General features: G+C 40.9%; 1 protein-coding gene across 5 annotated transcripts; it reads left to right on the top strand.

Annotated features, from left to right (window-relative positions):
• The first annotated feature begins 1,501 nt into the window (after positions 1–1,501).
• Positions 1,502–15,578, top strand: cabp1b (calcium binding protein 1b). Of its 5 annotated transcripts, none has more exons than XM_029515851.1 (8): positions 8,736–8,777; positions 11,334–11,501; positions 12,470–12,500; positions 12,608–12,751; positions 12,943–13,052; positions 13,338–13,412; positions 13,577–13,649; positions 14,203–15,578. In XM_029515851.1, exons 1-8 carry the CDS (start codon positions 8,736–8,738, stop codon positions 14,226–14,228), a joined length of 669 nt encoding a protein of 222 aa, XP_029371711.1. In that variant the 3' UTR covers positions 14,229–15,578. The 5 variants fall into 5 exon arrangements, with proteins under 5 accessions (XP_029371708.1, XP_029371711.1, XP_029371709.1 ...); XM_029515849.1 differs by having other exon boundaries at positions 8,736–8,786; XM_029515848.1 differs by lacking the exons at positions 8,736–8,777; positions 11,334–11,501 and adding an exon at positions 1,502–2,264.
• Positions 15,579–17,532: the final 1,954 nt, after the last annotated feature.

The following is a 17,532-nucleotide window of genomic DNA, read 5'->3' as shown; positions in this document are numbered from 1 at the left end:
GTGCAGAATGGTGGTGGCTCAGCTTAAGTGACACTTTCCACACTTGGATGAGATGTGCAAAAAGGCAAAAAAAAAAAAAAAAAAAATGGGGCGCAGACGAGCTAAAGCAGGCTGATGTTTTGGAGGGGACATGGGAGCGGAGCGATGGAGTGAAGATATGTAGGCTCTCCCTGGAGCAGGGGAGACACAGATGTCAGAGAACAAAAATTCCCCAGAGAGACGAGGGCAAAATCTGCTCACTTCTCATGTTTTCGCCGTGAAGCACAGTTCGTGAGAGTTTGAATGTCTAATTGGCTTTGCATATTAACATCATTACATACTTTTTGCCCTGCATCCCTGGACATCTGCTGTGAGAATTATGACCCTGGGTGTGCAGATGGGCTGAGACTGAAGGATTGTCACGGTTCTATTTTTCCTTGGGTGTTGTCACTTTTCTAGACCACAGTAAAATATTCCATTAAATCCATCCCTTGGTACCCGTAATTAGAGCAAGATTACATAACTGTGTTGTTTGTTTGCTGGTGTGAATATAAGCAAAGGTTGCAAAAGGTGGAAGGCTAAGTGAATGTGGCTTTCATCTATTTGCAGTTAAAGTCAAAGTAATGAGGTTGTGGTTGGATGCAGAAGGTAACATGTTGTAGAATACATAAATGTAAAATTTTGGTCTGAACTATCATAACATTTGATGACTTTGAGAAACTGATGAATTGATGGAACATTTGAAGGATTTTTCTTGATTGTGATTGTAATTTGTCACAAAAATTCTGACATTAAACATGTCCATATCTTTATTTTATCTAGGTTTGGGTGATATTCCACTCTAAAATTATTCTGTTTTCAATGCCTCATTTGTTTATCCCAGTGCTGACTAATGAATAAATGGTGCCTGTGTTCATTTCCAAAAGGTTATGTTGCTATTCATAGATCTAAAGACATACTAACTACTGCAGAGAGTAGAATGATTTTACTTTATCATCCCTCTTGTGTACTCATTCTGAATCTTGCTCTTTTCTTTATCTCGCTTCATTTTATTTTGCAGTGGCTTACTGTCTTTAAAATATTTTTCATCTGAGAGAAAGTAGTTATTCTGAGAGACCACCGTCCAGAGTTACTGATGTCACAGCAGCCACTTGTTGACTTTTGACTGAGTTTAGATTTACCAGAGGTGTCTGTATGTGGAAGCATGTTCATGGCCATGAACGAGCTACAAATAAGAAGGAAATGATGCGCACGGACGTCAGGTGGGTCATTGTGACGAACTGCTGCCGCGTGGCGGAACAAACAGAGCTGTCATCTGAAGTTGGGACGGTGAGTGTCTGTCTGCAGGAACACCAGACTCACACCTCACAGCTCACAGCTCAGGTGGCTGCTCCTCCGACTCCATCAGTGATGGTGGGCCAGTGTGTGGATGCGGATTAGGGAGGAGGAGGTGGAAGAAGAGGAGGAGGAGGAGGAGGAGGAGGAGGGGGTCCAGCTGGCTGATGCTGAGCACCTGCACGTGGTGGTGGGGGGGGCAGCCTTCTCTCCCTTCACTCGACCTCCAGCCTCCAGCAGATTTCACTTTGACTGTGAAGAGCGACAGAAGGCAAACCATGAGCTCCTCTCTCCCAAAGAGCGAGTCGACCACCTCGCTGCTCAGATCATCGGGACTCCATCGCAGGTCTGCGCACTCGGATCACGGTCCACACGGTCACCGCAGTCACCGTCACCCCACCGGGGCTGGAGGCGGAGATGATGCGGGCTGCTGGGCGGAGGACTGCGAGCCGAGTGCGCGGAGACCTCTCTGCCAACCAAGGCATCCTCGAAGTGTGGGTGATCATCACTGGGTGCAGAAAAGCCACTCTCACCGGCAAGCCAGCCAGCTGGATGACGACTGCGCTCAGGAGGACGTGAGACACAGGACGAGCCGGCATCACAAAGAGCGCAGCAAGTCCTCCAGGTCCAAACAGTCCCACCACCACCACCACCACCACGAGTCCTCCAGAGGTGAGCCGCCTCCTGCAGCCTATCACCCGGCCACCTCCCGCCAGGACAGGAGGACCTCTCCCACCCTGTCCTATCCACAGCAGGAGGACGACGCGGCTTTCTTCTTCGAGCCCAGAGAGCGAGTCATCAGCGGATCCTCCTCCAGCCTCAGCTCTGACACACCTGCGACCAGAGCACCTGCTCAGCCGGCATCCAGCCGCACATCCAAAAGACTGGGCGCCAACTCCGCCGAGTATGACTCCAGCCTGCACCCCATAGTGAAGTCCGTCTTTGGGCAGGTAAGGAGGCGTTTGGAACAGCACTCAATCTACAGAGGAAAAAAAAAGTCCAATAACTTAATTACACATCCAACTTTATTCATTCATCATGCTGCCCAAAGCTCTCTGGTCATTGTTAAATCTGTAGGTCGTAACAACACGGACAGGGCAATTACCTGTAAATAAATAAACCATCTGTAGCATCAGCAAACAAGAATCCAGACACTGATCAGTATAAAAACTATTCAAGATGGGTCAAATATTCTTTTTGTCCAAGAAATCAATGCTTACATATCATTTACAAAGATATAACTGATAAAAATAAAACAGGTTTAAATAAAATGATTGTAGTTTTGCCTTAAAAAAAGTGTTTCTATCACATTTTTTAAATTATTATTTCAGTCAAATTTCTGCTCTGCACCATGTTAGTGAGCTTTGGAGCACCATCAGCAACAATCACCAACCCATTTTCAGACAAGTAAAAAGACACAGACGCATGTTCGGAAAATATAGGCGAGGGTATCAAAAGAGACCCCTCTCCAACTCGCTCCATGGGCTTGTGGAGGCTGAATTAGAGCCATGGGCGGGAAATCAATTCCAAAGAAAAAAGAGCTAATTTATGAAGTCAATCAACAAGTTAATCAATTATCAGCATATAAAGCTAAAAATAATAAGGGAGGCCTGTTTGTGCTTACAGTACTAGTTTCATAGGTACACAACTGCAACATCATCATGAGGTGTGATGCTGACGAACAAATGAAGCCACACACACACTGGACCTCCACTCACAACAGCCGATCAGATTAAAAATGGATGCATGTTTTCAGTCCCAATCTGGCTTCTGTACATATCTGGTATCCCATGTTCATGATGTAGGGAGAGTGCAGCGGGGCGGTGGGGGGTGTGCAGTCTGTCATGCATCCCAATATGAACAGTGGCTTTTATAGTGACCGTCACCTGAACAACAGCAGGGGAATCAACTTTCATGCTGCATGGAAAACTTTTGAGAGCCTGTCATGTGCCCACACACGCACACACGCACACAAGAACGCATGTATTCAGGTAAGTGACTCACTGCACAGACACACATTTAGGGTTATGAGAAATTCTAATTGAATATTCACCTCAAAAACACTGTGATAAATGAGAGTGTGTGGCAAATAAAGGATGTGTCTCTTCTTCCCTGCATCACCTGTTCACCTACTAACACCTCGGTTTTTGTACAAGGCGCCACATTTCCTGTTACTTGGGCAGATCATGCAGCTGCACATCATCCTGTATTTTTTCTCGTTTCATTCAAATCGTTCCTTCGGTGTTGATGATAAAAAGCTCAAGAGGAGACAATTACCTCCCTGTGCACTAATGTGTTCCAGAAATAACTCCTCTCAATCCAGGCCAGAGCTTCAATCAGTCTTAGGTGTTCCAGCGAGGCAAAATCCATGCAGCGGTGTGCTATATGAAGCCTCCAGAGCTGCTGACGTGAGTGGAAAGAGCCAGTAATTTTTGTTTCCAGTAAATCTATGAATGATCAGGCGAACAGTACTGGTGATTTCCATCTGAAATTGGGGGGGGGGGGGGGGGGGTTTCAGGGTAAAGTTTATGTGACATTAAGTCACATCAAACACAGGTGTCAAGAGCAAAAGTGTGTTTGTGAGTGAACCACAGTTCACCCTGCACATCAAGCGTTTGTTTGAAAGAGGAAGTCAGAGATAAGGAGTGAGTGACAATGATGCCTTTGTGAGAATGAAAACAGAGAAAATGATACAAGAGCAAATATAAGTGAGACAGCTTCTGCATGCAGGTTTCTGCACCTGCGTGGCATCTCCCCCAAGCTGTTTTATTTTTGTGACCATACAGTCAAATGCATGTCTTTAACACTGGAGTATATGTGACAGCATGGAGCAGGAGGCAGGGTGAGATCTCACACACTACAAACTGGTTTTGTATTTTTCTTATGTAACATCAAGATCTGCATACAATCCCAACAGAATTTGTTTGTTGCCAGTGGAGGAAGCTAAAAATAACTCATCAAGACCTGATTATGAGAGACTGGAGGAGGGCAGAGATTTTTTTTTCTTTTTTTTTTTGACTTGGTAAAAAATATATTAAAATCCTTTGGTGTGATTGCGCTACCTGACAGAGCAAAATGCAGCATAAAGAGGCAGGTTTTCTCTAAAGTAGCAGTTTATAATCCACACTTTCATATTCACAAGATGAATCATGATTACCAAAAAGGCTAGTGTGGGGGTTAGAATGAGGACAAATGTGTTTTTGCAGCTCAGAGGATATAGATAGGTTTGGATACAGTGATTACAATGTGAAATTTCAAATCTTTACAGCAGCATGATCATTTCCGCACATTCCTATCTTTACAACTATCCTGGTTTTAGCGAATCAAGGACAAACGCTGAGCGTTTTTTTCTCTATCCCTGTAGAAAATTTGGTTTCTATTTTAAGAGATTCTCAATGATCTATGTCAGCCTTAGATTTTGTGACCTTCACTGCCCTTGGTGTATAAAACCCCAAAGGAAATCAGACCTGTTATTGAAAAAGATCTGTCATGCGCTGTTGATTATTATTATGAAGGAGACAATTTTCTTTTTAAATAAAATGTAGATAAAATGTCTATAAACCAGCAGAGGGAGCAAGTACCATTATACTAATAGGTTTGAACTCCCAGTGTATACGTGAAGGAGAGAGTGGTGGTGAGGGATGGATTAACAGTCTTCTGTGTCACATCAGTGACCAAGGAAAAGTGAAAAGGCAAGTGGAAAGGAAGTGAAGGAAGCAAGGGAATTGAATAAATTAAGGGGAGGACCAAAATAAAATAGGCTATTTGGCTTTCAGACCTTATGATTGTTATGTAAGGCAAACACTCATCAATTCTCACTTCCCTGCTCTCATCTGACAACTCTGAAGACAATGAGAGGAAAGGTGCTAAAGCACAGATTGCCCTTAACATCCTCGGCTGGTTTTCCTGCTTCCCATTTAATAATCACAGCGTTTCCTGTCTTTTGTTCCCTTTTCTTTTCCTCCCCTCTGTGGGGGTCACACCGACCTCGATGACATCTGAGAGGGGATGAAAAGATATATGAGGTCTGAAAATTAAACAAAAATAGAGAAAAATAAGCTCAAAGTTCAAGATGGAAATGAGTGAGAAAGAGAGCAGCATCATCATATTCACTATAGTACATGCTTCCAGTATATCTAGAGTATCGCTGTCTATTTTTAGGCATAGATGGATATTTTTATATCCATGCTGGCAAAAGAGGAGGTAGAAAATTGACTCTTTGGTTAAGGAGGATTAGGCAGCACAATGTAAGAGCCTGTGAACACAACTGCTGCAATGTTAATTGTATGTGTGCACATGACGTTGCTAAGTATTCATGGAGACCTGAGGCTGGAATAGAAAAATCAGCGACACACACTGCAAAACAGAGGATGAGGGATAAATGAGTCAGAAGAAAAATAACAGAGCTTTATTTGAGCGAAATGAGACTTGTCAATATTTTTCTCCTGCTGACACACCAGACTTTCAACAGCTGTTAATACATGTGGTGTTATCTGAAATGAGACCAAAACACCAGAGTAATACCAGAGTTTTACAGCGGTTCTGATTTGAATGAATGAATTAACTGTAGGATTAAACTGTGACGTCTAAGCCCAAGCACTGAAAGATGACGCAAGTTTGCATTTCATATATATTTTTTCCACTGCCTTGACATCCTCTGGTGATGACAAAAACGTGACCAAAAATTGACCATGAAATGAATACAATTTATCCCGATCTGCAAATGAAAATAAATGTACCGATCTGCGAAGAGAATAGCTCTTGTGGTGAAAGTAAAAAATAAGAGGTTGATGATGAATGCATGAGAAATTGTTATTACATCAGTCCCTTCGTCCCCCCTTCTACATCTCCCAGCTCATTTAACCCACTTGATGGCAGTGGCTGAAAAAGGATGTAACTTAACCTCAAAATCTTCATGAAAAGAAAAAGCAGCTATTAATGTTTTCCACTCAAATATGCTAGATATATGCTTCATATCTAGTGGGTGCATTTACTGTTTCTTTCATTTTTTTGCGCAAGAAATAGATTGCAAGAATCATACATTAGCAGTGGCCTCTGGTTATGAGTGAAGTATGATATGCCTCCAGAAATCCCTGATATTCAAATCAATATTCTCCTGAGAAGCATGCAAGCAGTCATGTAAATCTACACAGTCAATTGCATTTAAGTGGCAGAGATTGTGAGGGAGAAAAAGAAGGACAGAGCTAAAGAGAGAGGGGTGAGATGGATCTCATGTCCATGCACACTATGGTCTGACATTATGAGAGCTGACGGCTCCTGCGTCTGACGTCTGATGTGCTCTGAAGTTCACAATGAGCCTCCGGTGAGAGGCTGGATGAATCATCCACAGAACAACACAGAGTAGTCGCAGAGATATTGAATGGGAGAAACATCTGAGATGACTTTGGCGTGAATGTGTTTATTAAAACAGCAGCGAATAGACAAGGTCAAACAGGAGAGGGACATGAGGATGTGCATTAGCGTTGCAGTGACTGCTACTAAAGCGACTGGTAAAAACCTAATAAGTGGGTTTACTCTGGATGTTGTGGTTTTGTTGTGGTTATTTTCGATTTTAGGAATGACGGAAATTCTTAATGTAAAAAAACATATCAGATACATAATATGTCTGGACCTTCCATTAAATAGAAATGAAAATACTATTTGGAGTTTCAGTGCATGATATTATCCCTTCAGTTGTAATTTGTTAGGAGACCTAAATACTTAATTTAAAGTCTAACTGTGAAAAAGCTGTGAAAGCAAGAATTGACATGGACATGTTTGGTGATTTCATCGTTAATTTGCTCTCAAACTGTTACAGATTAGAGCTCCAGTGACATGGCCACATTGCAGAAACTCAGCAACATTTTAGATCAGTGTCTCTGCCTTAACATCACACCTTTCACAATTCAGACTTAGTCACACATGGAGGTGCCATCTCCTCAGTACAGAAATTTATTTTTAATGTGTGATCGTGGAGTTCTCAGTTGCCTAATCTGTCAATTTTCAGTGCTGGGACGTTTGACAGATGGACCTTTAAGACTCATTGATTATTGGTACAGTTGCATAAACATGGATTTAGCAAGATTACGGCATGAATAAATGAATGCAATGACCTAAACAAAGCAAGAAATTGCATCTTTTATTTCTAAAAATTAAGTTGCATAAAATAGAAACTGTCAAAAAGCATGCCTCAAAGTACCTCAAATTTGTATTCAAGCACAATACCTGCATACCTGCATTTCTACATTTGCCACTAGTCTCAGATATGATCCATATTCAGAGACCCAGCTTTTCCTTTCATCGTGCCCAACAAAAACAGTGTGTGTGTATGAAAAATGATGACAGAGAGCATTTATTTTCTGTGTGTGTTTTCATTTGCACGCATTAGGTTTGCAGCCTTGGTGCTTCAGAATCCATTGTCATTTCTTGAACATTTTAGCTTTGATCTGAATCCAAGCTCTTCAAGCTCAACATGACTTTGTACAGCTCCGGTGTCTGTATGTGGTGTGTGTCTGTGTATGGTGTGTTTGTGTATGTGAGAGAGACAGAGGATTGGATGCTGAGGGTAAAGTGGGGAAAGATATGGGAGAGTACGGTGAAGAGAGAGCATGTGTTATATTTTTAGCTCCACAGCCCCACATCCATGTGTTTAATCGAGTGTATGTGTGCGTGTCTGTGTGTAATAAATATATATATATGTGTGTGTGTGTGTGTGTGTGTGTGTTTGTGTGTGAGCATGTTGGATTAGTGTCTGCAGCATCTTGCTGCCGGGAAGGTAATATGCTTGTCCGAAAGAGGATCTTCTGTCAAATTTGCATAGATAGTTTAAAATTGTGACATGAGAGAGAGTGGGGTAGAGGGTGAGGGAGAAAGAGTAAAAGACGGACAGACTGACAGAGAGAGAGAGGCAGAGGGAGGGTGGGAAAAAGAGAGAGAGAGGGGGAGGGAGGGAGGAAAGACACTGTAGGAGAGAGGATGGAATGAATAAGCAATCTTGCTTTTTCTACTCCTGGCGCTTGCATCTCACTCTGTTCACATGCATGCTTCCTCTTCCTTGCTTCATCTTTGTGTTCTTCTGATCTACCCTTTGTTCTTGTTTACATATTTTCTCATTTGTCTCTGTGTCCCACCCCCTGTACTCCCAGCGCCCTTGCCTCTGGGTATCTTCCTGCACACTCCTTCATCCTCTCCCTCCTAACCTCTGTCTCTGTCCCAAGATATCGCTCCCTGCCTTTTTTCCCCAAATGTCCTCCGATATCAGTCAATGACCCACTGAACCCTCTCTCCCTTTCTAATCACTCTCATGCATGCCCGGAAACATATGCAAACACACATGCATACACGTGCACTTACACACAGGCACACAAACACAGATACAGTTAGAGAGAAAACATAAAACAAGACGGATTTTTTTTCTTGCAATGGGCAACTCTGTAAAGTCGCTTAAAATTTTCACCAAGAAGGTAAGGTCCGCTCTGAGGTTTTTCATTTGGCTGTGGTTTCTATCAATCCACCTGCATGATTGTGTCCCCAAACTGACTGATGGCTATTTGACTGGCTCTGTGCTGACTGAACACTGTGGACAACCTGACTGGGCTTTCACTGCCCAACTGTTCTGCGCTTTGTGATGCTGGAGCCCAAGCACACGGTAGGATAAATGAAGGAAATTTGCTGGAATAGGGTTTGTGTTAATGCAGGACTTTGGTGATTTCCTTTAAAAGTCATTGCACTGCAACTTTAATTTGACATTTTTAACCTATCATGCGCCTTTTGGGATAAAACGTATTCTCTGTGCCTATCAGTGCGTGGTTTCATTCACCTGGACAGCTCAGCTGCTCAGGCAGGTCAGAGGAGCTGGTCGATGCAGCTTGTGCTTGACCTGTTGGCTGAGGTGAGATCATAGAATTTAGATCATGTCAGTAAACTTTAGCGTCAGACGGATGGCACAGCGATGCCACCTTAGCAGCCAGCGGAAGATGCTACAAGTAGAGCCGGCACCTGCGGGATGTTACAAGTCAGCGTTTGGAAATGTTGCAAACAGGTATGCTGTTTCAGCTCTATCAGCCTCCATCAGCTCATATGTGCCTCTGACTCAGTGTTTGCGACGTGAATGCACACTTGACAAAGAGCATAGTGAGAACATTTAGGACCAATTTAGTAAGAACTCAAGATGACAGACTTCATTTGAACAATACATCTCTGACATCTGCCGTCCTCATTGCATGCCTAAACAGCCTCTTTAGCAGACAGACAATCCCACAAATAGATTCCCTTTCATAGCAGCTGCACATCCTTGAGGAAGCACAATATCATAAGAAACTGTTGACGCCATCTGTGCAAAATGGGTTGGAGTGTTGGAGAAGTTCTTGCTTGACTACAGCCTTTCTCTGACACTTTTTTTATGGGGGGGGGGGTGGTTATGTAACTGCTAGCATGAGCCTTCATAGTAATTTTTCTGGCAAAATATACCCATAGACAGCCCTGCTCCATGCATCACTTGGTCAGATTACCCAGTGGGCATCCGCTCCTGCGGTGGAGACTGTAGCAATGCACGAACTGGCATTAGGACTGGCATGTCAACAGATGGAGTGTGAAGGTCATTTGGAGAGCAGATAATACAGTGTGTTTATTCATGGAGTGCATGTAAACATATTCATTTTGTACTCTGTATGCATGCAGATGTCTTATGTTTAAGGTAATAACCATCTGACGTGGGCACTAGCTGGTGTCTGAGAGAATTAAAGCAGCAGCACAAATAACAGTTCCCTGGTAAGATAATTCTCTTTGACAGTGAATCTACTTCACTTGGTTGTAGCTGGGATGGATGTTACATTGTGGTAATTGAAGAGCTGACAAACTCAAAGAGATGTTACTCATTTAAACTCTATATATCTGCTTGGCTAAAAAAATGTTGGCTTGCAATCACAGAGCATGAACGCATTTTTTAGTCATGACTTGTGCAGCGATGTGTAAAAGTCATCTGCATTTAGCTCCATATTAGGCTGCTGCTAATTCAGATATTAGAACAGTGGATGGACCTTATTTGACTTCAGAGCTTCAAATCAGAGAAGCTTGCCTGGTTTTAATTAACGTGGAGCTTTCCTGTAATTGGGATGACTGTTGTGAAAACAACTTTTGCCCCCTGGCTGGCTGACTAATTGCTGATTCCAATTTAATTGCTCGCAAAACTTTTGACTTGTCTTCAGAAAAACGCAATTAATTTGCAACTGCCACTAAAAAGCTAAAGTAACTACATTTTAAATCCATTAATAACAGCAGTCACTGTGCTTAAACTAATACCACTGTATCATTAGTGGAATCATAACATGGCAGTTAAAAGCACCTGTACATATGGATACTGTAGGATACTGTGGAGGATTCATGCTTAAATACACGTATGATTTATTATCTTACGTCTCACTATTATTGCTAGTTATAATTAAATAATTACATTTCTCTTCCATATAAAAGTTGCTAACCTACAGGTTTTTCAAACTTACATTTCTTGTCTAACTGGAGATGTTGTTTTACAGATTACAGTTAGAGAGGAGTTAGAGAAATCCAAAAATCTGAAATAAACTGGGATAAGCCTTCATGAGCAGTTCAGGACTGTGAAAGACTGATTAAGGAGCAGCTGCTTGAGGTTGTCCTGCGATATGGGGCGCTGCATTTTCGCTAAGCAGGAACCTTCACTGACATTATCTATTTAACTGTGGAGGCTTGGTGATGTTGTGCAGGGTTGGGAGCAAAAGGACAGAGTTATTAACGGCATCAGTTACTTGTGTCAGAGTCTATTGTAGCCTCTTTCCTCTGACTGATGTACTTCCCTCCATCATGACTGACCTGACAGAACACCACTGTATGACCGACAGACATGTGTCTGCCACCTGCTTTTGAATTCCCCTCCATCCTACCACCATGTTGGCTCCTTGTTGTCTCCATACTGCCACAATCTGAGTCTGCCCCTGTCTTTGCTCATGCTCCCATGTCTGGCCCCCCTGACCTGGGTGGTGCTCCAGGACCAGAAGAAGAACTACAAAGCAGTGCAGTCCTGTGAGGAGGGGGGCTCTGGGGGGGCCTATCTTGAGCCACTAGTGGCCCTGGCCCAGAATGGAGCCAACATGCACAACGTACTGGGGCCTGCATGCATCTTTCTACGCAAGGGCTTCGCTGAGAGCCGGCAGGCTGTACGTAAGTCCAGCAAATATCATGTGCATGCATGCCAAAAGAGAGTAGAGCACAGTGCAACACACACATAAGAAGTGAAAGTCATCCCGGAGTGTGTGTGTGTATGTGTCTTACTGTAAGGTCAGCACTGATGGAAGGGAGGAGATGGTATTTTGACAATATGGAAATCTTCATAGGCTGACGTCTTGGAGTTTATAGTTAGAATGCTGACTGCAAGTGTGTGTATGAGTGTTTGTCTATACTTATGCATGAGGCTGCATAACCCATAAACATGGGGGACATTTGTGGCAGGATGGAAGATTATTAAATCAGGATCATGGCGTTGGCAGAGATGCTTCTCACCTGGCAGTTTTTTTCCTTGTCTATTTCCAGCAATGATAACATGAGGCAGACACTTGCTATCAAGAAAGTAGGGATGCTGAAATCTCCAATGCAGACACCTGCTCTTATTACTAATCCAAAAAAACGTGCTCTGAGATGGTTGTTCTTAGTGACTGAAATAGTTATTTTAGTTCAGGGAACTTTAAAAATAAAAAAAATAAAATAAAACAGTTATTGCATACTTGTGTTGCGTTTCTCAAATTTCTCTGTAAATCCACCATTTAAGAATTCAAATTAAATAGTTCATATATATAGAAATATATATATATATATTTCTATATATATGTACACTGTAAAACATTCTGCGATTTTAAATTCAATTATGTGTTATTTTGGGATCGGATGTCGCCATGAGCCAGGAATCAGCATGTTTTCCTGCCATCCAACACTTCAGCAGGTGATCTCACTGATAAGTTTTCCTTCTCTAGCCGGAAGGAGGCCTGTGGACTCTTGGCACTCTGTAGCTCAGACTCATTGTTTGCCCCCCCCCCCAGCATCACATTGTGTGACGAATGCTGCATTTTACCATGATTTTAAAAATATCGACTGTGTTTGGATCCTAACTTTGCAATATGATCCTTCACAGGACCGAGAGCTGAGGCCAGAAGAAATGGATGGTATGTGACATTTTAGTACAATAAGGAATGCAAAAAATGAATCTTAAAATCACCAAAGTGAATATTAAAGGAATTAATCTTAACAACTATCTCATTTTCATATTCAGAATTGCGTGAGGCTTTCAAGGAGTTTGACAAAGACAAAGATGGGTTCATTGGCTGTAAAGACCTAGGGAACTGCATGAGAACTATGGGCTACATGCCCACAGAGATGGAGCTAATAGAACTCAGCCAGCAGATTAACATGAACCGTGAGTCAAACTATGTTTAAAGTTTGTGTGTATGTCTTTGAATTATTTCTGCTTTAGCAACCATAATGCTCAAGCATGAACATCACTATTTATCAAACGAAAAAATAAAGCATGTTTGGTCCTCTTCGTTGCTGTTTTCTGTCTAAACACACCCTATAAGTTATCTTTCTTTTTCCCATTCTTCCCAACAGTGGGGGGACATGTTGATTTTGAGGACTTTGTTGAACTCATGGGACCCAAGCTTCTGGCGGAAACTGCTGACATGATTGGGGTGAAAGAGCTAAGGGATGCATTCAAGGAGGTGAGGAAATTTGTGAGCTAAAAGCTCTAAAAACAGCAAAAACAGTCGCAGTAGGATGAAACCTACTTAAAAGGTCAAGATTCAAATAGATTAATTTATATTATTTATTCATCAAATGTGTTTAGAATTTAGAATTTATAGTGTGTGAGTGATCTTTAGGATGATCTCCTTGAATTGAATTTTTGATAGTTTAATGACATCAATACATATATATATATATATATATATATATATATATTAAATTATTACTTTTCTGTTTTTTGTCTCTTTTTATCTCGATTTCAGTTTGACACAAATGGTGATGGCCAGATCAGTACAGCAGAACTTAGAGAAGCAATGAAAAAACTTTTGGGACAACAGGTACAGACGTGATTTGGGAGACTGTGCTCTACACCATTGATCCCCATCAATCACCATGTCTGTCTGAATCTTGTCATTGCATTGTACTTCTTCAAAAAATTGTAAAAAAAAAGTTTGTGTCATGAAACTTCCCATTCTGATGTCTCACAATCTGACCTTTATAGGTTGGGCACAGAGACCTAGAAGACATTCTACGAGACATAGATCTCAACGGAGACGGACATGTTGACTTTGAAGGTAAATAATCAAATAATTAGAATTCATCTTATCCCTGGCTTGTTCTCTTCCTCATTCCTCTCTCTCTTTCTTAAACGCACACACGCGCCCACACACGCATGCACATTTCAAATCCCAACATGTGTTTAGTTGATACTCCAATACCATGCTGATAGGGAGGTGAGGGGATGAAGGCAGTAGGTCTGCCTGTCAGATTATCTCCAACCATGGGATAATGTCACCTCATAGATTACCCAAAAGGAAAAGATGCATGCAGACTGTCAGGGATGAAATTATCAAAAAGTGCTGCTGTTTTCTGTACTACAAATATTCCTACTTCAACACAACCCTACACATTTTTTTGCCTCTGCTCTATATGCAGTCCATTGGTAATGATGTCTGAGCAACATTCGATCAAGCTTGATCGCATAGAAAGTGAAACTTGTGGACTTGTTCTTGACAAATGTGGCTTTTGTGATCAGACGCTGAAAAATATTTTATTAGAGGTTTAAACTAAAACGGATCATTGAGCCAATGTATGTGCGAAACAATGTTTCTTTTATGTCATTAACAGAATTTGTGCGGATGATGTCTCGATAATTTTGTCATGAGGAGCTGATGGATGATGGATTCTCTGTTGTTATGGGAACAACAGGCGAGAGACCAGCACAAGAATACTGATGGATCTTAAACTGTCAGTGAACAAGAGAACAAAAACATATCAACCCTGCCCTGAAACTGCCACGCTGAAGCACAATGGCTGACCAGTACAGCCAGGAGCAACACTGTTGATGATATGCTGCTGCTGTTTCTTAGAGCACACACACACACAAAACCTAACAGCTGCATTTCTGACTTTGAAAAAGTATATTTTAAAAATCATAGTTTCCTTTATTAACACCATTTCTAATGTTGATGTGGTTGTTGACCCAGATATTTGAGTTATTTTGCTCTTCAACTTTACTATACATTAAAATAATAATAGCAATTAAAAGATACAAAGTTACATTTTCAACTCCAGCAGTATGCCAGCAAACACCCCACAAATACAACACATTCCTTTATAATACTGAGAAGCATAAATACAATATTGCAATATGGGAATATTTCATGCGATCCTGTCAAAGCTCTGTGTTTGTGTTTTGTGCATACTGTTGTTCCTCTGTCCCACGAACTGTAGTTCATCTCCCCTAAGACTACTCTCCAACCCTGGTTAACAACAGTCAATATTTGTTTTGTAATTATGTGTAATGTAGCACTAATGCCATTCCTCTGACATTAATAATATTATGCCTATCTTACTGTGATATATGTATATAAACATAATTTTCTGTGTTCATAAGAGGAACAGATTCATTCAGCCGCAACATTTCTTGAGGCTAGGCGCAGCGAGTTGCTAATTTTGACTACTGTGATTGGCCTTTTAATTACAGTAATACAACACCTTTTTGTGTTTGACAGATCACTCTAATGCACAATGGTAGGTGATCAACGCAGTGTTAAAACTAAAGATGAAATATGAATTTTATTTTATTTAATATCAAAGAGCTAAGATAAATGTGTTTGTCTATTAAAAGTTTTGTGAGTCTGCTGGGTCTACGCAAATCCTGAAGTGATTTTCACTTTAGTACAACATTTTTGCTTTGAACTGCAATACCTCAAAAATCAATCAAACGATCAACCTCATCCTTAACTGCCCCTATAACTTAATATGTAATGCCAGGTCTATTCCCCTCATACCTTCATCATAAATATTGTAAAGAAGCAATACTTGCTTCTTTATGAAAAAAGCCAAAGAAAGTTTATAAAAATATTTTAGTGTCAGTGCAGTAAGTGCAGTATCCTTTTAGATATGAGATTCATTGGATTACATTTTCAAAATAGCTGCTTAAAATGTCCTTTGGTTCATTGGGCAGCTGAATAACTGGTGGACTGTTCATTGACGAAGATGGGAGTATATGCATGCTCTGAAGTTAAGATATTCTTCGAAAGGGAAATCTTACTTTGTGATTTTACTTGTCTCAACAGTGTGAAACTATGCATGCAAGAAAACAACTGTCATTTGTAGCAGAATATATATATAAAAAAATAAATAAAGATTTTTATTGGAAAGAATAGTGTACTTCTTTTTGTACTAACAAAGCTATGGGGTTGTGAACCAGAAGTGCGGACATCCCAGTTAAATCCCAGACAATTTCTCACATTTCATTGGCACAAATGTCCTTTAATTTGTAACCACAGTTTTAATTTGTTTGTTTTAGGCATAAAAAAAAAACATTCTGATCGGCAGTTTTCTTTTTCAGGCTTCTGTCTGGAACTTTAGCAAAAACAAGTTGGTGAGGGAATCAGAAGACAGACTTAACCTCTCAGTCCAGGGTTGACAAATTTTAGCTTGCCAAAAACAAACACTCATAATGATAATCAGACAGTGCTGAACAGACAAATAGAATTCAGAAAATTCAGCTTGTAGCTATACACCAGACTCATTGGTCTGCACCTAGCTTGGGGTGGTGTCTGTTTCACTGGGACATCACAGTTTCTGAACACAGTGCTGTGTGTGCTTCTTTTTAGACTGGGCACTTTGAGAGTGTCACAGTATTTTTATAACAAAAGGAGCTTCTTCATAATAGAAGACAGACATGGGAATCTGTCTTTCATCAATGTGGGACCATTTATTAGTTTATTCAGTGATTGCACAAAGCTCTCCAGGACATCACCTCCCAGTGTAGCACTCACACACCCTCTAACGCTGAGAATCCTGAAAATAGACTTACCTGAGGCAAGTCAGCTGACTAAGAAAAACAACTATGACATGGCAACTTTAAACCTATCAGGGGGTGCATTTCCTTCATTTTGCAGACACTGAACTAACTCATCAGTTTTACTACAAAAAGACCACTGCAACCTGCAAAGTACAATTTCTTTAGTATAAATTAACATATTAACATATTCTGAAAATGAAAAGAATGCTTTCAGTAAAATAAAGGCCAGCAAATGATTTGACAACAATCAGAAACACAGAAAATGTCATTAAAAAAGGGAAATATATTGCCTTTGTGGACACTCACAATATATAGGTAATTACACTAATCAATCAAACTGAATAATTTGGATTTAAAATCCAACAACTGTGCTACCTGAGTTACTATATTGAAGATCCAGTGATCAATTTCAACTGGACTGTCAGAATCATTTAAGCAGGCCAAAGCAAATGTTTGGCCCGTCGTCATCAACATGAAAGTAGTCTCTCTCTCTCACACACACAAGTGCGCCCACACGCACACCAACCAGCACAAAAATCTAGCTACCCTGTGCAAATGGGAGCCAATAAATAAATCCAACCAAAACCACGAGAACATTGCAAACAAGCATGCATTGCTCTGATATACTAAAACCAACTGGTAGCTGGGAGCCCTTTTAAAGCTTATGCACAACAACACAAGTGCATGTCGGCTGGAGAGCCTTCACACATTAAACTGTTGATATAATTTTACAGTAACCATGACTAAATAAATATGAGTGAATTAGCTAAAATAGCATAATACATCACACAGCTGTGACTACAAAGTGGGGACTTCTCACCTTTGAAGAGCTTGATTGTATTTCCATCCCTCAGTTATTTATTCCTCCAGTCCATAAGGGTGCATGGACGAAAAGCTTTAAAGGGTTTTTTATTCAAAGTATTCAAAGTTCTGAAAGTCCAAGCCAAGTCCATTTCAAACAGTCCAACTTCCTCTGTGTCTCTTCTTCTTCATAATGAAGCATCATGGCATCAACATTACTGCCACCTATAGGAATCAGTCAGCTGCTGCATTTTGTCAGGTTCACGAAATATTTTCCGACCAGGAAAAAAAAAAAAAAAAAGACTATCTAAAGTTCTAGCATGGCGAGCTCATTGTGTGGC

Source organism: Echeneis naucrates, chromosome 12 (assembly GCF_900963305.1).
Source record: "Echeneis naucrates chromosome 12, fEcheNa1.1, whole genome shotgun sequence".
In the NCBI taxonomy this organism is placed as follows: Eukaryota; Metazoa; Chordata; class Actinopteri; order Carangiformes; family Echeneidae; genus Echeneis; species Echeneis naucrates.
The sequence above is the reverse complement of the archived record's forward strand: the minus strand, read 5'-3'. Positions and strand labels throughout refer to the sequence as shown.